A 16,536-nucleotide genomic window follows, 5' to 3' on the forward strand; every position below is an offset into this window, starting at 1 on the left:
CTGCATCAACTAATGAGCAAAATAACTAGTTAATATCATAATGGCAGGATCAAGTTCACACATAACAATACTAACCTTAAATGTAAATGGACTAAATGCTCCAATTAAAAGACACAGACTGGCAAACTGGATAAAGAGTCAAGACCCATCAGTCTGCTGTCTTCAGGAGACCCATCTCACATGCAGAGACATACATAGGCTCAAAATAAAGGGATGGAGGAAGATCTACCAAGCAAATGGAGAACAAAAAAAAGCAGGGGTTGCAATACTAGTCTCCGATAAAACAGACTTTAAACCATCAAAGATCAAAAGAGACAAAGAAGGCCATGACATAATGGTAAAGGGATCAATTCAACAGGAAGAGCTAACTATCCTAAATATATATGCACCCAATACAGGAGCACCCAGATTCATAAAGCAAGTCCTTAGAGACTTACAAAGAGACTTAGACTCCCATACAATAATAATGGGAGACTTCAACACTCCACTGTCAACATTAGACAGATCAACGAGAAAGAAAGTTAACAAGGATATCCAGGAATTGAACTCATCTCTGCACAAAGCAGACCTAATAGACATCTATAAAACTCTCCACCCAAAGTCAACAGAATATACATTCTTCTCAGCACCACATCACACTTATTCCAAAATTGACCACATAATTGGAAGTAAAGCACTCCTCAGCAAATGTAAAAGAACAGAAATTATAACAAACTGTCTCTCAGACCACAGTGCAATCAAACTAGAACTCAGGACTAAGAAACTCAATCAAAACCGCTCAACTACATGGAAACTGAACAACCTGCTCCCGAATGACTACTGGGTACATAATGAAATGAAAGCAGAAATAAAGATGTTCTTTGAAACCAATGAGAACAAAGATACAACATACCAGAATCTCTGGGACACATTTAAAGCAGTGTGTAGAGGGAAATTTATAACACTAAATGCCCACAAGAGAAAGCAGGAAAGATCTAAAATTGACACTCTAACATCACAATGAAAAGAACTAGAGAGGCAACAGCAAACACATTCAAAAGCTAGCAGAAGGCAAGAATTAACTAAGATCAGAGCAGAACTAAAGGAGATAGAGACACAAAAAACCCTCCAAAAAATCAACGAATCCAGGAGTTGGTTTTTTGAAAAGATCAACAAAATTGACAGACCGCTAGCAAGACTAATAAAGAAGAAAAGAGAGAGGAATCAAATAGACGCAATAAAAGGTGATAAAGGGGATATCACCACCGACCCCACAGAAATACAAACTACCATCAGAGAATACTATGAACACCTCTACGCAAATCAACTAGAAAATCTAGAAGAAATGGATAATTTCCTGGACACGTACACTCTCCCAAGACTAAACCAGGAAGAAGTTGAATCCCTGAATAGACCAATAGCAGCCTCTGAAATTGAGGCAAAAATTAATAGCCTACCCACCAAAAAAAGCCCAGGACCAGATGGATTCACAGCTGAATTCTACCAGAGTTACAAGGAGGAGCTGGTACCATTCCTTCTGAAACTATTCCAATCAATAGAAAAAGAGGGAATCCTCCCTAACTCATTTTATGAGGCCAACATCATCCTGATACCAAAGCCTGGCAGAGATACAACAAACAAAAGAGAATTTTAGACCAATATCCCTGATGAACATCGATGCAAAAATTCTCAATAAAATACTGGCAAACCGGATTCAGCAGCACATCAAAAAGCTTATCCACCATGATCAAGTGGGCTTCATCCCTGGGATGCAAGGCTGGTTCAACATTCGCAAATCAATAAACGTAATCCAGCATATAAACAGAACCAAAGACAAGAACCACATGATTATCTCAATAGATGCAGAAAAGGCTTTTGTCAAAATTCAACCGCCCTTCATGCTAAAAACTCTCAATAAATTCGGTATTGATGGAACATACCTCAAAATAATAAGAGCTATTTATGACAAACCCACAGCTAATATCATACTGAATGGGCAAAAACTGGAACAATTCCCTTTGAAAACTGGCACAAGACAGGGATGCCCTCTCTCACCACTCCTATTCAACATAGTCTTGGAAGTTCTGGCTAGGGCAATCAGGCAAGAGAAAGAAATCAAGGGTATGCAGTTAGGAAAAGAAGAAGTCAAATTGTCCCTGTTTGCAGATGACATGATTGTATATTTAGAAAACCCCATTGTCTCAGCCCAAAATCTCCTTAAGCTGATGAGCAACTTCAGCAAAGTCTCAGGATACAAAATTAATGTGCAAAAATCACAAGCATTCTTATACACTAATAACAGACAAGCAGAGAGCCAAATCAGGAATGAACTTCCATTCACAATTGCTTCAAAGAGAATAAAATACCTAGGAATCCAACTTACAAGGGATGTAAAGGACCTCTTCAAGGAGAACTACAAACCACTGCTCAGTGAAATAAAAGAGGACACAAACAAATGGAAGAATATACCATGCTCATGGATAAGAAGAATCAATATCGTGAAAATGGCCATACTGCCCAAGGTAATTTATAGATTCAATGCCATCCCCATCAAGCTACCAATGAGTTTCTTCACAGAATTGGAAAAAACTGCTTTAAAGTTCATATGGAACCAAAAAAGAGCCCACATTGCCAAGACAATCCTAAGTCAAAAGGACAAAGCCGGAGGCGTCACGCTACCTGACTTCAAACTATACTACAAGGCTACAGTAACCAAAACAGCATGGTACTGGTACCAAAACAGAGATATAGACCAATGGAACAGAACAGAGTCCTCAGAAATAATACCACACATCTACAGCCATCTGATCTTTGACAAACCTGAGAGAAACAAGAAATGGGGAAAGGATTCCCTATTTAATAAATGGTGCTGGGAAAATTGGGTAGCCATAAGTAGAAAGCTGAAACTGGATCCTTTCCTTACTCCTTATACGAAGATTAATTCAAGATGGATTAGAGACTTAAATGTTAGACCTAATACCATAAAAACCCTAGAAGAAAATCTAGGTAGTACCATTCAGGTCATAGGCATGGGCAAGGACTTCATGTCTAAAACACCAAAAGCAATGGCAGCAAAAGCCAAAATTGACAAATGGGATCTAATTAAACTAAAGAGCTTCTGCACAGCAAAAGACACTACCATCAGAGTGAACAGGCAACCTACAGAATGGGAGAAAATTTTTGCAATCTACTCATCTGACAAAGGGCTAATTTCCAGAATCTACAAAGAACTCAAACAAATATACAAGAAAAAAACAAACAACCCCATCAAAAAGTGGGGAAAGGATATGAACAGACATTTCTCAAAAGAAGACATTCATACAGCCAACAGACACATGAAAAAATGCTCATCATCACTCGCCATCAGAGAAATGCAAATCAAAACCACAATGAGATACCATCTCACACCAGTTAGAATGGCAATCATTAAAAACTCAGGAAACACCAGGTGTTGGAGAGGATGTGGAGAAGTAGGAACACTTTTACACTGTTGGTGGGATTGTAAACTAGTTCAACCATTATGGAAAACAGTATGGCAATTCCTCAAGGATCTAGAACTAGATGTACCATATGACCCAGCCATCCCACTACTGGGTATATACCCAAAGGATTATAAATTATTCTACTACAAAGACACATGCACACGTATGTTTATTGTGGCACTATTCACAATAGCAAAGGCTTGGAATCAACCCAAATGTCCATCAGTGACTGACTGGATTAAGAAAATGTGGCACATATACACCATGGAATACTATGCAGCCATAAAAAAGGATGAGTTTGCGTCCTTTGTAGGGACATGGATGCGGCTGGAAACCATCATTCTTAGCAAACTATCACAAGAAGAGAAAACCAAACACCGCATGTTCTCACTCATAGTGGGTACTGAACAATGAGTTCACTTGGACTCGGGAAGGGGAACATCACACACTGGGGCCTATTATGGGGAGGGGGAAGGGGGGAGGGATTGCATTGGGGAGTTATACCTGATATAAATGATGAATTGATGGGTGCTGACGAGTTGATGGGTGCAGCACACCAACATGGCACAAGTATACATATGTAATAAACCTGAACGTTATGCACATGTACCCTAGAACTTAAAGTATAATAAAAAAGAAAAATAAAAATAAATAAAACTAAATTTAGAGTTTATTAATTTGAACAAAAATTGAATAAATAGGTATTTACAAAATAAATAAATTTACATATACATAATATAGATAGATTTGTAAACGTGTATATGGATATATTTATATGCTGTTTAAAAAGTATAGACAAAGAAAAACTAAATTATGATATTTCGCATATAGAGTTTGGCGTGACTGTATATACAGGCACATATAAGCTATTATGATTGTATATCAATATGTATTTTTAACTAAAAATGTTTCATTTAGATGGAATATCATTCCAAGACCCTGTTGGACACTAGGTGTCACTAGAGTAAAGAAAAATCTGTTAACAATTTTTTTTTTTTAAGTATTAAAGTGTGCTCGAATAACATCCAAAGAAAGTAATTAGCAGAATTTTGTTTAAGATTCTGCATTTTATTTATTTTTAGGATTTATAACTCAAATGCTTAAGTTCATGCTATGATGAAATTTCACATACAGCATTAACTTAAATAGGAATGATTATCCCTCCTGCTCTCCACCTCTAAGTTAAAGAAAAAAACAGATACTGTTTTTTGCTGATTTAGTAGACCTGTAAGAAAGCTGGATTTCTTCTTAAAATGCAAGCAGATGAAAATCATTGCAGAAAAACTGCCACGTTAAGAATCTGTGCTTTCCTCACAAATAGCCAGGGCCCTTGAGCAAGAGTGAGGAGCTGGCAGCAGATGATTTCAAGGAACTGTTCCTTGTTCATAAGTACAACAGGTCATCTGATGCCTATAAAGAAAATGGGCCTTCTGAAGTCACTGTAGCTCACACTTAGACCTGAAAACTTTTAGGCATGAAAACCCTAGGTATTGTTTCAGCTTCTTCGCTTACACTTCACTTTCAACAACTATTTGGTGAGTTTTAAACTTTAAGTATTTATAGCCTCAAATCAGAAGCATCTATGGTTGCTATTGTAAGCAAAGAGCTGTTACAGATAACACAAAACACTTACTTAAAAAGCTCATTTCTATCGATGGCTCTGTTGGTTTGGGGGTCGATTGCATAGACAGTCAAGTCACATTTGGTGTAATCTTCTAGGGAAAAGGCATCTCCATGTCGGCGAGCACCAATGGACTCCACTACAACCTTGGCACCAGGAATTTGTTCCTGAACATAGCGATCCAAGATCCTATAAATCAAGCAAAGTACAAACATGACAGTCCAATGGGCTTTCTGGGGAAAAAAATTACTCTCAACTTGAAAAGACATTTAGTAAATGAAAAATGATGACAGCCTGGTTTTTGTTAATGTTTATTGAAATATAAACCCTTGAAAAACATTCTCTATATTTTTTCAGCATTTAGCTCCCAATGATGCTAGAAGCTGAATAAGGTAGAAAAGGTCACTAACCATGTCCTATTTAACTTTAGGGTTTTTGAATTTATGATACCATTTGAGCTTTTACATGGCTCATGGGAAATGCCAAATATGCTGTACAAATAAAGCTGTCTATACTTTATAGGAGACATGGGGTCTTAGAACCCTTGACTTCACATGGTTGGTGTCATAAATTACGTCTCCCACTAGAGTCTGTGACACATGACACGAAGCTATATGCTAAGAAGCAGGACTAGGATGCCTGTTTTCCCAAAGGTATAAAAATCCCTGCAGAATCACAGCAATGGGAGAATGTGGACATATTTTGTAATGAAATTATTACCACGTTAAGATAAAAATATGGCATACAAATCTCAGACACTATTTAGTGAATAAAAACAACATATACTATCTCGTATAAATTACTGATATTCAATTTAAAAAGCAGAGACAATGTTAATCAATAATTTTCCCATCTCATTACTGGATTTTAATTGAAAGTATGAATTATTACCATTTCCCAAATGTCCCATTCCTTATTAAAAACTTTATATTATTAACCCAAGTATATAAACATTAAGAGCATATAATTCAATATTTATAGATGTTTAAATTTAAATAACTGAATTTTAATTACTATACATGATAAACATTCTAAAATTTATAGACTCAATGCTCTTTTTTGCGTCTCTACTTAGAGGTTTTTTTGGGGGGAGAAGGGCAATATATTCTCAAATTCTTTTATACATCAGAAAATAACTTTTGCTTCTAATGCCACAATTGTCATATTTCTTGCTCTATTGAAAGTATATTGCCTTAAGAGTCTTGTATGTGCTTGGTTTGTCCTTGTTACTAGAATGATGAGGTTATAAACTTTGGAGGAAATAGTTCTACCAGTGCATGCCAGGAGACACTATCAATCATAGTGAAATGTTGGTTTGTTTGCTTGTTTTTAAATGTTTGTAACCCAGCACTGTTGAAGTCTGTCTTATTGAAGATTCTGGTCACCACACCATGCCCACTGGTCTCTCGGCTTTGCAATTTCTTTTCTGATGATATTCTTGAAGTAGACTAAAGAAAAGATGATGTGGGAAAAAGGAGGAGGAACAAATTCACTGGGCAAATACCAGTTAATTGTTGAATGCCTGTAATTCCAGTTACTTGGGAGATGAGACAGAAGAATGGCTTGAAGCCGGGAGGCAGAGGTTCAGAGGTTGCAGTGACTCCAGCCTGGGCAACAGAGCAAGATTCTACAAGATTCTATCACCAAAAAAAAAAAAAAAAAGGAAATCTGAAGATAATGGATGTACTCAGAGACATAGACTAGCCTAACATCATTTGGACTGTGCTTTTCGCATTTTTTTCCTGAGAGATTTATGCTCATTTAACAAAAATAAGAGGCCTCGGAGTCAAACCATATTATACTCTTGACATTTTGTAGGAGGCACAAGCAATAACGATATAATGTTGAGGAGCACAGAGGTTTGGCTTCAGTTTTAATTTCCTTTGCTTATCAATTGCATAACCTTAGACAAGTAATCTTAAGCTCTCAAAGTCTCAGGCTTTTTTGTTTGTTTGTTTGTTGAGATGGAGTCTCATTCTGTCGCCCAGGCTGCAGTGCAAAGGGGCAATCTCGGCTAACTGCAACCTCCACCTCCTGGGTTCAAGGGATTCTCCTGTTTCATGCCTGGATTACAGGCAAGCACCACCACACCTGGCTAATTTTGTGTTTTTTACTAGAGACAGTGTTTCACCATGTTGGTCAGGCTGGTCTCAAATTCCTGACCTCAAGTGATCTGCCCGCCTTGGCCTTTCAAAGTGCTGGGATTACAGGTATGAGCATCACATCTGGCCATCTCTGTTTCCTTAAATAGAAAACAAGGAAATAATGTACCACATGGGGTTGAATGTGCATTCAATGAAATAAAGCTTTTACACAGTTCCTAGCACACAGTAACTATTCTATAAAATGAATATTATTTTTATTAATTTGACTTAAATATTTCCATTAATAAGCTTCTTCCTTGTCTCAAATTCATTCAAGGCCTTTAACTAATTTGTGGAATTAATAGGAAAGTATATTTTTCACTAGTGTAGTCAGTTCACAAATCAAAACACAAACAGGAGTACATAGTTAAATACAATGCAATAGGTGGCTGTCTGTCCCAATACTTTGTTCTAACAATTTATGCCTTCTCCGGTGCATTTTGGCATTGATTTGACATATTCCAAGGAAATTCTTCATATATGCATAGATTAATTGTGTACCATCCTACAGTGAAGAAACATATTTATTGTGCTTGGGTTCTTTTCTATTTTTCAGTGCAATACTGCAGAATCATGTCACTAAAAATATTAGATGTGGAGGGGGAGGTGGGAGGGATTGCATTGGGAGTTATACCTGATGTAAATGACGAGTTGATGGGTGCTGACGAGTTGATGGGTGCAGCACACCAACATGGCACAAGTATACATATGTAACAAACCTGCACGTTGTGCACATGTACCCTAGAACTTAAAGTATAATAAAAAAAAAAGAAAAAGAAAGAAAATGTGGCACATATACACCATGGAATACTATGCAGCCATAAAAAAGAATGAGTTCATGTCCTTTGCAGGGACATGGATGAAGCTGGAAACCATCATTCTGAGCAAACTATAGCAAGGACAGAAAACCAAACACCACATGTTTTCCATCATAGGTGAGAACTGAACGTAAGAACACTTGGACACAGGATAGGGAGCGTCACACACCGAGGCCTGTTGTGGGGTGGGGGGAGGGAGGAGGGATAGCATTAGGAGATATACCTAATGTAAATGACAAGTTAATGGGTGCAGCACACCAACATGGCACATGTATACATATGTAACAAACCTGCACGTTGTGCACATAAAAAAAAATTAGATATAGAATAAAATATAACTGTACTAATATCTTCATGGTAGCAGGCAACAATGAAAAAAATAAGTCTAAAAACAAATTATGTCATTTATAACATGCAATAATGTCTTCACCTTGAGCACTTTTTTGTTAAACTTTTAAAGATCTTTTGGGATAAAGTCTATCTTATGATAAAAAGAGATATAGCCTAATCTTAACTACTTCTGTATCTTTTTCTTATAAATTTATGTGAAACTAAATTTAATACCTTTTAAATGAGAACATTTTGTAAAAATCTCTTTTCATTTATCGTCTATATCTATATATTAAATATTTTCTATATCTATATTCATTACCTATATGTACATAGATTTCCTCACATATATACCTATACCCCCCCACACACAAAGAAAAAGATATTTGCAATGATGTTTATCTCACCCGTAATATTTGTATCATACACACACATATCAAGAAAGATGTCCACAGTGATGCTTATATAATGTTAATAGGGCTTAGAGCTGGATGTTATGATTTTGAGTTTACCTTTTATAACTTTCTTCTTCATATATTATATTGCTTAAATTTCTTTATAATGGGAATAAAAGAACAATATAGTTATATTTTAAAAAAATATATTTAACTCCCTATTTCCTCTCTAACTTTGTGGTAAAATTCTTCATATAAATCTATATTTTCTAGTTTAAAAATGTAAAAAATTAAATTGGAATCAGAATGTGTCATAAAAATTAGAGCAAAACTCAGGCAAGTGTTAAGCAGGAAAATTTTCATTTATTCATTCCTTCAAAAGATGTTCATTGAATGCCTATCCTGGGCCAGACGCCATTCCATACACATAGAATATATCAGTGAACAAAATATGATCTTTTTTTGTACAAAAATCCACTCAAAATAGATTAAAAGGTTAAACGTAAGACATGAAACTGTAAAACTACTAGTATAAAATATTGGGAAAAGACTTCAGGACATTGGTGTGGGCAAAGATTTTGTAAGACTCCAAAGAAATATGAATTTTCCAATGAAAGCAAAAGTAGGCAAATGGGATTACATTAGGCAGAAAAGCTTTTACACAGAAAATGAAACAATTGACAAAGTGAAGAGACAACCTACAGAATAAGAGAAAATATTTGCAAACTATCTAATCAACAAGAGATTAATAACCAGAATATATAAGGAACTCAACAGATAAAAACCAAATAATACAATTTAAAAATGGGCCAAAGCTATCAGAGAAATGCAAATCAAAACCACAATGAGATACCATCTCACACCAGTTAGAATGGCAATCATTCAAAAGTCAGGAAACAACAGGTGCTGGGGAGGATGTGGAGAAATAGGAACACTTTTACACTGTTGGTGAGATTGTAAACTGGTTCAACCATTGTGGAAAACAGTATGGCGATTCCTCAAGGATCTAGAACTAGAAATACCATATGACCCAACCATCCCATTACTGGGTATCTACCCAAAGGATTATAAATCATGCTGCTATAAAGACACATGCACACGTATGTTTATTGTGGCACTATTCACAATAGCAAAGACTTGGAATCAACCCAAATGTCCATCAGTGACAGACTGGATTAAGAAAATGTGGCACATATACACCATGGAATACTATGCAATCATAAAAAAAGATGTGTTTGTGTCCTTTGTAGGGACATGGATGCAGCTGGAAATCATCATTCTCAGCAAACTATCACAAGAACAGAAAACCAAACACCACATGTTCTCACTCATAGGTGGGAACTGAACAATGAGATCACCCGAATTCTGGAAGGGGAACATCACACACCGGGGCCTATTATGGGGAGGGGGGAGGGTGGAGGGATGGCATTGGGAGTTATACCTGATGTAAATGATGAGTTGATGGGTGCTGACGAGTTGATGAGTGCAGCACACCAACATGGCACAAGTATACATATGTAACAAGCCTGCACGTTGTGCACATGTACCCTAGAACTTAAAGTATAATAACAAAAATTAAAAAAATAAAAAGATCTGAATAGACAATTCTCAAAAGAATATATACAAAGAGCCAATAGGCATATGAAAAAATGCTCAACATCACTAAACATCAAGGCAATGAAAATCAAAATCACAATGAAATATTATCTCATCCCAACAGGAATTGCTATTATCAAACAAACAAACAAAAAAATAACAAATGCTGGTAAGGATATGAATAAGGAGGAAGATTTATACACTGTTGGGGGGAATGTAAAGTAGTACAGCCATTATGGAAAACAGTATGAAGGTTCCTCAAAAAATTAAAAATAGAACTATAAAATGATTCAGTAATCCTACTGCTAGATAAACATCCAAAAGAAAGAAAATCAATATATTGAAGACATATCTGCATGCCTATGTTTATCACAGAACTATTCACAATAGCCAAGATATGGAATCAACCAAAATGTTTATCAACAGATGAGTGAATAAAGCAAATGTGTTATATATTATTTAGCCATAAAAAAGAGCGAAGTCCTGTCATTTGCAGAAACATGGATAAAATTGAAGGTTATTATGTAAAGTGAACTAAGCCAGGCACAAAAAATATATATACCACATATTCTGATTCATATGTGTGAGCTAAAAAATGGATCTCATGGAAGTAGAGAGTAGAATGGTGCTTACCAGAGGCTGAGAAGGGGAGGAAGATTGGGATAATGATAAGATGGTTAATGGATACAGAATTACAGATAGAGAAAATAAATAAGTTATAGTATTCAACACTATGGCAGGTAATTTATAGTTAAAAAATTTATTATATATTTCAAAATAGCTACATAAGAAGAATTGTAATGGTCCCAATACAAAGAAAAATGTTGGAGTTGATGCATATTCCAATTACCCTGATTTATCATTACACATTATATATATGAATCCGAGTATCACATATATCCCCAAAATATGTACAACTAGGTTATATCCATAGTGTATGTATACACACACACACACACACACACACACACAAAGAATTAAAAGTGAATGCCAAAAATTGCCCTGAATCTGACTTCTTGGTAGCAATATACCTATTTAAAATGTAAATAGTACAATCAAGTATGAAGCAAAACAGTATCTGATTATGTCAAACATTCTCAAAACAGAAAACTGGCTTTGATTAGTCTTCTAAAAAGTGAAAAAAAAAATGTTTTAAATTTGAATGATAATTACAATTATTGAACAAAAATTACATTTTAATTTAAGGTTTTATTGTTCTACTTTACTTTGAATGCTCTATAACATACTCCTGTTAATATTTATTTAATCATGTCACCTTTAGAAAAAGTTTTAAAAACAGAAAACTTCTGAAGAAATATGTTAATATAGGTAATACATTTTATGTAACATATTTTAGTATAGTACCACATACTAATTAATGTCCAATACAAACTTTATCTAAATAACTTTCTTAGAATAAATGCTGAAAGGTTTATTTAACTGATTTTTTTTCCCTATGCAAATAGCATTATTTTAAAATCACAAACTAAGGGTGTCAATAAACAATTGATTCGCTTAACTTACTTTTTCTGGAGCCAAGTTATTTTTGGTAGATGCCCTTAAATTTCAATTTACAGCATTACCTTATCCAGTTACCTGTATATACATCTTCAATTAATTTCCACTAGAAATTGCATTATGAAAAACTATAGTGTAAGGTGTTTACTGATAGTTTTATAGCTGAGACGGGTATTTACTCATGGTTGAGTTAGCTTTTTATTTATTTACTTTTTTACACTAAAATTATTGCAGCAGCCATCTTCTTAATTACCCATTTGTCTGTGTGGATGAGTTGAGTTAAAATTACCATGTGATGAGAATTTCAGGTTTTGCCTGCTCAGCTTACTCTCAAGAAAAGATGGGTTGGGTTTTTAATTAGGTTTGCCTCCTAAGAGGCAATGTAACAGAGGAAACTCCGTCTGCCGGTGGCTGATAGATGTAGATTAAAATTAAAACTCCACTACTGTGTCTTCGTGGAAATTAGTTAACCTCTCAAAGTTTCAGGGAATTTATCTATACAGTGGGAAAAGTAATCAAACCTACCTCAAAGATCCTCTATGATAAGTTAAGGAGACTACACCCATTAAATGCACATAATCTAACCAATATGAAGCATGCTATAAATGTTAGCTATTTGTTGTGATGGTTACAAGAACTCTTCAGATTTCATGATTATAAACCCTACTTAGCCTTTTGTTCAGGTAAATGGCTTATATTTATCTAGCATCATAGAGAGTTCCACCCCAAGTACTTATCAATATTTTTTCAAAAGCTTTGCTAAATGAATCAACAGGCATTGCAGATGGCTGGAGGGATAAAAATACAGGAATGCAGTTCCTGCTGTTCTGAATTTCTTTCCTCCATTAATACAGACCCACAGGGACTCTACTCTGCCTAAATGGTGCTCCAGGTGCCACGGAGCATTTTGTTCATTACATTACATGCTAACCTCTCTGTGGTATCCCACAAGATAAAAACATTTTCCCCTAATCTGGAATCAGATTTAGAAGGAGTTCTTTTGTACCAGAAGAGATATGGTTTTGTTAATTTTGTAACTGAGTCTGTTCTTTTTGTTTAGCTTGTTTGCCTCTTTCACTTTGGCCCTAACAAGGTGAAAGTCAAGTTTGTGATTACTCTATATGGACTACACAGGCCTTTGCAGCATTTCTGTAATTACTTTCTCTTACTCTGATCCTTTCTTTAATTTCTTTGTTGTCTGTTTGCTTTATTTTTCTAAACTCATTTTTAACGTATTTTACCTTTTTTTCCTGTGTGAATCATTGTAAACTACTGGTATTTCTTTTGGAATAAAGTAGACAATCAAAACAAAATTAAATTTTTTAAGTAGACAATTAAAACAAAATTAAAATATGTCTTTAATATTTATTAGACATATATGAAAGCATCTAAAATATAATTTACGACTTTCTGATACAAACGGAATTCTCTTGCATAAACATTCTGTGGAGTTTATGTCTCACATTAAAAAACAGCAGCGCAGACTGTGGTAAATTGAATACATTAAAGAAAGCACAGAAAAGAATAATAAATAGGATTAAGAGAACAGAGGAATTGACTCTTGCTGATTGAAGTGGTCTCTCAAGAAAGTGATATATCTACCTTGTACTATGGGTTGGGGTGAATTATAAAAATAATAAGCTGTTCAATTTGGCAAAACTTCTAGGTTATAAAACATAAAAAAGAGGAGGAAGAGAGGAAAGAATTTCAAACGAAATAAACGTCCACTACGTATTTTGGAGATCTCCATAAAGCAACTGTGATTCAAATGTTTTGATAAAACAATATATAATGATGTCCTTATTTTTACACTACAATTATTTTCTAGTTATCTTCTAGTTGGTACAAGCAAAACATCTTAAAAATAAACAACTGAACAGAATGATATTTGATGGGAGAAAAACAGATTATATTATAACTTAAGATTACCCACTCAGTCTTTCTTTGCTTTTCTTCCGAATTTCTAGATCTTAAAATGAAAACATAAATAAAGTTGGCCTGAAATTTTTTTTCTTAGTGTTTTATGAGTGAATTTCACTTTTGAATATGAATAACCCCTTCCCTTCAAATCTCAGGAAAAATATACCTGTATCAATTACTTTTTCTCCATCATAAGTTGATAAGAACATTTCAAACACTTCTAAAATTTTGAAGCACAATTCAAAGATTCAGTCAATATATTGGTACCTTCATTACAATGGTTCATTTTGCATTGATAATTTTATTTCTGTAATCTATATCTTTTGATCATGCTATTTTCTTAAACAAAATAGTTGCCCCCAAATTTTGTTTGTATTATTTTCACAGAGCAAATAAAGACAACATAAACATGTTTATATTTGATTTAAAACTAAACATAGTGTTTTTAATTGGTCTTCCAATAAAATGTATTTTTAATCTGGGAAGATCCCATTTATCTCTTTTTGAAAACAACAACAATAGCACAAAGATTTTAAACTTTTTTCAACTAAAAGCAAAATGAAAATGTCCTCAATGGATTATAGAAACTATTTTGTTCGTTTATTTGTTTCTTTTGGCTTTCCATTGTCTCCAAAAGGTTGAATACTAAAAAGTAAAAAAGATAAAAAGTAGAAAGAATATTGATTCAACAAAATGCACTACCTAAACGTGGCAGTCATGCCTCATCCTTTATTTTTTTCAATCTTTTTTTTTTTTCTATGTTGCTGAGAAGGCATGGGGAAAGGGCACAAATATGATTGACTTTTTTTTTTTAATGTTACATCTCTCAGCAAATATTAATTAAGAAAGTTGATTTATTTTCTTTATATATAATTTTTTTCCCAAACAGAAGCTGGTATAATAGACTATAAGCATTCAGAAATGTGTTAATGAGTGAATGAATGATGAGTATTATGACCATTGAAATAAGAAACACATCTATTAGAAGAAACATGTCAGCATACAGGACTCTTTATAAAATCAATATGCAATGGAATCTTAAGACTTGATAAGTGATTTGCTTTCGGTAGACTTTGCTTATAGAAAAATATGTACAAATTTGGAAAAATCAAGTCACACAAAATAAAAAAAGCTTACCTTAATATATGTGAAATATATTATCAGAGATAAAACACTAATTATTGTGAATTTAAGCCATTTTGCAGATGATTAATCCTTAAAGTAAACAATTTACTCATATTGGACTAAGATAACATTCCTTCAAATAATAACTAAGAATCCACGTAAAATAAAACATTTTAAGCCTCAAAAATAGAACAGAAGTGAAAGTCATGGAGCACCTTTGTTTATAACCATTTTTGTTCCATGTGATTAACTCAATACTAAAGTTTTGGAAATAATTAAGAATTCTGCCATATTTAACTAAAAATAGAATTTTAAATCTGTACCTTTTCTACGTTTCAAATAGTTAAGCATTAAAGATGCTACTCCAATGTGCACAAGTACTATTATCAAACAGTAGCTTTTAATTGTGTAATTGCATACTGGGGTATCTTCAGTTCTGTAAAGAACTATGATTTCTTTCATTATAATTAACCTAGTGAGTTAAAGACAAGTCATTCTTCTTGTAAACGGGCTATTTCTCTACTAAATAATGCCCCAACTGAATATTTCAAAAAGTAGTAAATAAATTTTCTTTCTGTCAAAACCATGAATTTCCAAGGCTTTGAATAAAGCTGAGTCACACTAAACCTTTTTTTCAAGAATAGTAAATTTTACCTTGAATAGTAAATGGTAGGATTTATTATTATATTTGTGGTTTGTATTTTATTTTTATGATTGCCTTCAGATTATTTTATAACTGTTACATTCCTACTTGTATTTACCTGTTTTTATTGCAGTTATCACTATATAACTTCATATTACATATTAATTTACTAACATTGCTATTTTATATGCCCATTTTTATGCAATAGAATAGAAGCTCCATGGCAACAGGGACTTCACTTTGTTCACTGATAAATCTCCAGTTACAATCTGTAACTATTTTTTAACCAATAAATCCCCAGCTTTAAGATACAAAAGCAAAAACTCAAAGAGTTTGATATAGTGGCCCTAGACTTCCTAGCTAGTCTTTGGTGCTCTGGGAAATGAGCCTGGGTTCTCTGAAATAAAAAGGAGCTCAACCTTTCCGCTTAAAACCAAATTTTTATTACACTGATTTAAGAAAATGTGTTAGCAGTTATTATTTCATAGGTATGCTTCCCGAGAAGCCTTCCAATCTCCTTCTAGAAATATATATATATATATACACACACACACACATATATATAAACATATATATACACACACACACACACTATATATATATACTATACAAATAAATTCTATATATGTGATGTATATCCTGGCTACATTTCTAACGTAGGTTTTGTAACCTTAATTCTAGGAACTATAGATTGATTACACAGCACATTTCAGGTGTTACATAAATATTTCATAAAATTCAGGCTCTTCCACATCAAGTCAGTAACTACTTCAGCAAAGCTCTACTATAATTGAATTTTCATATTTTATTCAGAAGGTAAGAGATGGGTTTGAGCAACTCTGAGAAATAAGTTGTCAGTTCCGATTCATACAGAAATACTGTAACTCTGTGTTTCTAAACTCGAGTCTATACTTTTCAAAATATCTCTTTTATAGATTCTTAAGGATTTAAATTTTAGAGCCACA

The 16,536-nt window shown here is 34.0% G+C and overlaps 1 protein-coding gene across 1 annotated transcript in view; it reads right to left on the reverse strand.

Moving 5' to 3' along the window:
* The window catches only part of PCDH15 (protocadherin related 15), a 791,018-nt gene that overhangs the window by 32,794 nt on the left and 741,688 nt on the right, over window positions 1-16,536 (reverse strand). Inside the window, exon 28 of the mRNA XM_026454840.1 lies at window positions 5,095-5,271. Coding sequence (XP_026310625.1) covers window positions 5,095-5,271 — 177 coding nt within the window. The remainder of the gene's footprint in view (window positions 1-5,094; window positions 5,272-16,536) is intronic.

Source organism: Piliocolobus tephrosceles, chromosome 9, assembly GCF_002776525.5.
Source record: "Piliocolobus tephrosceles isolate RC106 chromosome 9, ASM277652v3, whole genome shotgun sequence".
NCBI lineage: Eukaryota > Metazoa > Chordata > Mammalia > Primates > Cercopithecidae > Piliocolobus > Piliocolobus tephrosceles.